General features: G+C 38.0%; 1 protein-coding gene across 5 annotated transcripts in view; it reads right to left on the reverse strand.

The window, feature by feature from the left end:
- Nucleotides 1–6,878, reverse strand: part of LOC108249788 (apoptosis-stimulating of p53 protein 2) — a 54,724-nt gene that overhangs the window by 46,563 nt on the left and 1,283 nt on the right. The window contains exon 1 of one of the 5 annotated variants that reach the window (XM_037976046.1): nt 6,243–6,758. The exons of 1 other annotated variant lie outside the window; for it this stretch is intronic. In XM_037976046.1, the coding sequence (XP_037831974.1) occupies nt 6,243–6,251 (9 nt within the window). In that variant the 5' untranslated portion in view covers nt 6,252–6,758. Of the gene's footprint in view, nt 1–2,286; nt 2,436–6,242; nt 6,759–6,878 lie in introns of those variants that run through there. 3 more of the 5 variants (XM_037976045.1, XM_037976050.1, XM_037976051.1) reach the window with 3 other exon arrangements.

Here is a 6,878-nt window from a genome sequence, read left to right on the forward strand (position 1 = left end):
AAAAGTCGAGCCATGCTGAGCCGAGTAGGGCCAAGACCAGCCCGTGAAAAAGGGCCACAAAACTCTAAGATTAAAATATCCAGCTTTGTATCCAAAAGATTCTAGGCTTTAGGAGCAGAGTTTTTAAAATAACCAAAACTTAAATTCTAACATAAAAGTAGACAGCTGAGCCCTGTGGACCACAGTTTCAAATTTAGTTTAAACATGTGGGTATTTAACCAAATAAACTTCTGTCTGAGACATCATCTATGTCAGTAAAACTCACAAACTGTTCACTGCTGCTACAGAACATAAAGTCAAATCTATCAAATTGATAAAGAACCAATTCTTTTCTTTCAACACTTTCACAGTAGGCGTATTATAAAATAACCACAGTCAATCAAAAATAAAAACACTGGGGCAGAAAATTAACTTTTGGAGCTACCTGGACCGAAATCCCAGCAGGTCACTGCTCTTTACTGACGGGCATGTGGTTATTAACCTTTGGCTGGGACCTCTTTTTAACGTGTTGTACTCTACCAGGAGAAAATCAGAATACTTTATTAATCCCAGGGGGAAATTGGGTTCAGTACAGTACAGTAGCTCCGGAAAAAGAATAGTTACATAGAAACAACACTTGAAAGACAAATAATAGAGTGAATAGAATTAGAAGTCCTAACGAAGAATAAATAGGAAGTACTAGATACCATCCAAAAAGACTGGATTTTGTTATTTTAGATAAGACTCAAGAACACACAGCAGACCTCATGTAAACTAAACCAAAGCCAAACAGAAACGTGCTTTCTGTGTTCTGCTGTGCCGTTAAAACTGCTGCTGCCAATAGACCAGTTTAAACAGGAGAATCGAGACTGGATTGAAGGAAAGTCTGTGGTTCTATTGTCACCTTTGAGGTTTGAACGTCATCAGCGGGTTGAAAGCGGAAATTAACACGAAGGTTTAGTCACTTATCACCTGAGGAATACTAAAATAATAGTCTTCCCACATGACCTTGAGCAGTGTGAGACTATGCATGTGTGTGTGTGTGTGTGTGTGTGTGTGTGTGTGTGTGTGTGTGGTCACTGTGGCAACAGTTACCAAGCAGCACAATGCGCTCCACTGAGTGTAAAGACATAGTACAATGATGAGAGTGTGCAGGCTTTTAACAAAAGCAAGTGTGAAACATTTCAGCATAATTTTGCTATCTTATCTGGATCATTTGTTCCTGAAGTTACAGGATGTGGAACAGACAACTCTAAGCTGGAAATATCACAATGCAGAATATTTTAAAGAAGAAAAATAAGGTCTGTGAATGGTAGTGCTGAAAGGAGAAGTTTGGCTCATTACTTCCTCATTAATAAGCTCTTTTCCTCAAAAAGTCTCCTATCTAGTTCCTTTTACATCCAAATACAGGAAAAAGGGAACAAACTGAGTTCCACAAAAATCTCATAAATTAGCATGACAAAAGCCCAGACTCAAACCGGGTCAGCACTTTGATGTAATATGTTAAGAAACAATAAGTATAACCTTTTAGCAGCCATCGTAAGGTGAAGCACGTAAACACCTCCTTTGTTTTACAGACTAAAAAGAAGAAATTAGGATACAGTGTATGTGTATTTTGTCATGTTACAACCACAAACTTTAAGTATTTCAGTGGGATTTTATGTGATAGACCAACACAAAGAGGGTTCATAATTGTGAAATAGAACAAAAATGATACATGGTTTTAATTTGTTTTATTACAAATAAAAATCTAAAAACTGTGGTGTGCAGTTGTATTCAGCCTTCTTAAGTCTCTTTGTAGAACCACCTTTCAGGGTTTGTCTCTACCAGCTTTGAACATCTACAGACTGAGGTTTTTGCCCATTCTTCTTTGTAAAATAGCTTCAATTCAGTCAGATTTTTACGCAGAGCATCTGTGAACAGCAGTTTTTAAGTTTTGCCACAGATTCTTAGTTGGATTAAAGTCTGGACTTTGACTAGGCCATTCTAGCCTCGACCCCAGTCTCAAGTGTTTTTAGCCTCATTTTCCAGGATTGTTCTGTATTAGCTCCATCTATCTTCCCATCAACTCTGAGCAGCCTCCATGTTGAAGAGAAGCATCCCCACAACATGATGCTGCCACCACCATGTTTCACAGTGGGGATAGTGTGTTCAGGGCAATGTGTAGTGTTAGTTTTTTGTCACCATTAGCATTTTGCATTGAAGCCAAAAAGTTTAATTATATTTGGATCTGAGCAGAACTCCTTCTTCCACATGTTTGCTGTGTCCCACATGACTAATAGTTGTCCTTTGGACAGATAGTCTCACCTGAGTTGTGGATCTCTGCAGCTCCTCCAGAGTTACCATGATGCTTCTTGGCTGCTTCTCAGAATAATGCTCTCCTTGCTCGGCCTGTCAGTTTAGGTCAGGGGTGCCAGACTCCAGGCCTCAAGCGCTGCTGTCCTGGGAGTTTTTCTGCTCTAACACACCTGATTCAAATGGTTTTAATCACCTGCTCACCAAATCATCAAGTTCTCCAGAAGCAGAAGCAGAAGTCATTCATTTAAAGCAAGTGTTGTAAAGAAAGGACACATCTAAAACATGCAGGAGAGCGCCCCTGAGTAATGGAGTTTGACACGAGTGGTTTAGGTGAACAATCATGTCTTGGTAGGTTTGGTAGCTTTGTGAGATGTTCAAAGCTTAGGTTTTGGTTTTATAACCTAACCCTGCTTTAAACTTCTCAACAACTTCATTTCTGACCTGTCTGGTGTGTTCCTTAGTCTTCATGATGCTGTTTGATGACTAATGTTCTGTAACAAATCTCTGAGGCTCACAGAACAGCTGGATCTATACTGAGATTAAATTACCCACAGGTGAACTCTGTTTTTTTTAACTCTGGATTTTATGTAGGGTGTCAGAGTAAAGGGGATGAATACAAATGCACTCACACTGTTTCATGTTAAACTTTTTTGTAAACATAACACTAAACATTACATTGCCAAATCATGATTCTACTGAATAATGACCTCATACAATATCCAGATTTCCTTCAGAGGAGCAACAAAGAATTATATTTATTCTCTGAACAACTAGAAACAGTGTAAGCCCTTTTAAAATCATTTTTTCTTAGATTATGATTCTGTTTATGATTAATGTAATAAGAGTAGGTCTGCTATAGAAGAACATTACCTATATGAGAGTTTATCATGTTAAACTTCATCAGTGGTACTAAAAGGGGTATCTTGAAAGTGTAATTAAATATTCTTTAATTTATCTCACATCTAGTGACAAGTGAGGCAAATGAAGATGATTAAACTAATTATTGTATGAATGCTGAGTTAGCATTCATACTATTGATTTCCTATTTATAGTTTCTTTTTAGTAAGTTTCTTGCAATCGAACTACTTCTGCATGCTATTTTAATCATTATTATATCAAAACAATCACCTCAATTGAAAACAGTGTTTTTGTAACTTTTATACTTTTGAAAGTTTAACTTTATTTGAAATCAAATTCCCCATAAAAATACAATGAGATCTATTCAATTCCTCATAACAGTGCTTTTTAAATCTGCCTTAATGTACTTGCTCTGTTTTTATCTTTTTATGCTACATTTAGCTACCATTGAGCCACTTTTAGCTATTAGATATCATTCTGCTACTTTTAGCTAGCATTTTACTCCTTGTAGCTACTATTCATTTAGTTTATCTAATTTTAGATTTGGTGATTTCAGCATCTGTTTTACTCATTTTAGCTTCACTGTATGTTTTGTTAATTACACTATTAGCACCATTAGTTTTGCCAATTTACGTCTGCTGATTTTAGCTACTGTTTTGCTGCTTTTACCTCTAGTTTTGCTCATTTTAGACCCTGTTTTTCTAATTTTAGCGTTAGCATCTGCTGTCCAAATTTTAGGATAACAGAAGCTAAATTTACCTTCTAGCCATAGGCATAAATCCACTTCCCCCCAATCTTGGGGAAGTGTAGATTTGTCCCCCCCAATAATTAAATGAAGGAAACTGTGTATTTAAACAATATAATTATAAAATGGCAAAAAAATAGAGAAATCCGCCATTAATCTAAGAAAAAAAAAAGGATTTTTTCGCCTCCCCCCTTCCCTGTTGGCAAATGGTTTAGTCCAATGTGTAGGAGGAGCAACAGCAGCACCAGGACACAGGCTCTGGCTGAGCCGCTTGAGGTGGGAAGCGAACTGTGTTTCACTCACTGCTGCACAAAGTACTAACTTCCAGTAAGTAGCTACTTAAAAAATAGGTGTGAGACATTTTATTTGCTCCTATTTCTGAGTAGGATGAAACACATTAGCAAAGAGAATCAGACTCTAGTATTTTTCTCATTACTTCGGTTAAGTCATGATAAACTAGCTATGAAGCTATTTTTATTTACTTGGTATAACATGGCTATCTTAACTCTTCTGAGTCCAGCATTTCAAAGTCACATGACCGATTTAAAACGCTCTAGCGGGAAAGATCCGCCCTCTTAGAGACTTTGTTTTAATTTGTCTCAAAGGCCAGAATTCAAGCTATACAACAGTTTTTAAATTTTCTTGATAGGCCAAGGAAAATCAAAGTTACGATAAATTATTCACGGAAGGAGAAGCTCAGTGGCAGAGATTTAGATAATAATAATAATAATAATAATAATAATAATAATAATAATAGTCTGGGACAGACAGTGAGGACTTTGTTGATGAACTAGGTTATCGATTATTTTTTTTAGAGCAGGATTACTGGAAACAGAACACGTTTTCTCTGCCTCCCTTCAAGCCAAAATGATAACAAGAGACATTCAAATCAAATGATTTGGAAGCATATTTTGAGCATGCATCAGGATATATTTTATAACATTTACCTGAATTATCCTGCATGAACAGGACATAGAAGGGGACCAAAACTAAGAATGTGATGTGTCCCTCTGCCTTGTTTTGGACAGAAACTGTTTATATGAGTGGCAGAAAGGATTTATGGCAATTTATTAGAACTCCTGATTGTTTTGTCTAAAAAACGCCTAAGAAATTGTCAACATTTTAATGGAGAAAGTGTATATAACTTTGTTGTTTGCTCAATTTGTTCATGTGTTTATGAATATTACTGATTATATTTGCATTCTAAGTTGTAAAAACATTTCATTAAGTATGTTTGTGGTTTTTACAGTAACAAAAACTAAGAATTTTCCACTCAGATTTTATCTTTTTTGTGTGATTTTAGGTCTGTTGTGTTAATACAGTAGGTCAAAAGTAAAATATTACTTGAAATTCACACTTGGGAGGTTTTGCTGAAAAAAATGACTCCAAACATGGCAGGTTAAACCACTTTAAGGGTGAAATATGAAGGAAATTTAAAATAGTCCAAAAACGTCAAGTTTCACCCTAGACCCCAGAGGGTCAATAGCTAATTTTGATTTACGTGGTGTAACACAGCAGTTTATCAGATTCCAGCATTTTAGTCGCAGCAAGCTGGCAAATATCTCGATCATATTTAGCTCCCTAAGAGTTTGAAACGGGGGGGGGGTTATATTTTTAATAAATGCTTTAATTCGTAAGAAAATCACTGACACTATTGTACTGATTAATATTACTAATAAGACTACTAAGTACATGCCATTTAAATCGATATTATAACTGATTATTCTGTATAGTATATGCATGCAGTTCGGATAAGCTTCCCTCTGTACATTTTGCATTACATTTTACTGTAACTTTGCCGACCCCCCCAAAATTTTTTTTAAAAATTTTTTTTTTTTTTTCCCCCCCCCCCCCCCCCAATAATGGGATGGGATTTACACCCTTGCTTTTAACTATTGTTTTATTCATTTCAGTCTGAGGTGTTTTGAAGCCAAAATAGGTGTAATTGCTCTGTGCTAGATTACAGATACATGCAAATATTAGATGAGACTTTTGAGGAAGTCAAAAAGAGTGAAAATATTCTGTGTCCACCCTACATCCATCCTCTTAGAATCACCTGCAAAAATAATGATCCAACCCATAAAAATAGGCAGGTAGAGCTGTAGATACAGTAAGTGAAAGCTTAACACAGCATTTTAGGTGACACAGCCTATTATCTATGTTCTTCCAGGGTGAGTCTGAAGTTGTTACAGCACTGAAAGACTACATCTGTAGCACTGCAGAATGTAAACTCCATCAAAACCAAATCAACTTCTTCATCAGATAAACCAAGCATAACACTAATAAAGCTCGCAGGTTAGTTTTCTTCTTGTGTCCCTCCCTGGAGTTGAATAAAAGCAGCAGAATGTGGTGTTGAACTCACCGGCATCATGTTGGCAGGTCTTCGTCCTGTCGCATCCAGACTGCAGATGAAACTGTTGAGCCAGTCTCCTCTTCCTCTTCCTCCTCCTCCTCCTCCTCCTCGCGTCTCTTCTCCCAACCTGCTCCGGTCACACGTGCTCACATGTCTTATATTATCCTAGTTCTCATGTTATTTTGCCCCTGTTCGACCTGTTGCAGTGAGCCGGTGGGCCTCTCTGACACCCCTCCTCTCGGGAAAAGAAAAACAGCAAACTGCAGAATTTCAGGCAGGGAGCGGGACTGAAACGTGATAACAAAACCTGCTGCTCTCGTGGAGAGCTGGAAACAAAGCGTGGCTGATCCCTTGCCGAGCTCTAATCCAGCTCAACATCCGAGACGAGCCAGGACCTGAGCGCGTGCGGAGAATTCAATCAGAAGAGAGCTGGCACGAGCCCCAGCATCGCCAGCTGGGCGCGGGTTCCGGTGCGTCGCTTTCAAAAGAAAAGCGTCCCATGAATATCGCTGAAGTGTACCACCCATAGACATGAATACGTAGACCCCTCGTTGAGTGGGCTGGCCCGTGGCAGCGATACGTCAGCGCGTCCGCCATATTGGATGTGGTAGACCTGCCCTTTAACTAATACGAGGAAACGGACTA

The sequence above is a fragment of the Kryptolebias marmoratus genome, linkage group LG6, assembly GCF_001649575.2.
Source record: "Kryptolebias marmoratus isolate JLee-2015 linkage group LG6, ASM164957v2, whole genome shotgun sequence".
Classification (NCBI taxonomy): domain Eukaryota; kingdom Metazoa; phylum Chordata; class Actinopteri; order Cyprinodontiformes; family Rivulidae; genus Kryptolebias; species Kryptolebias marmoratus.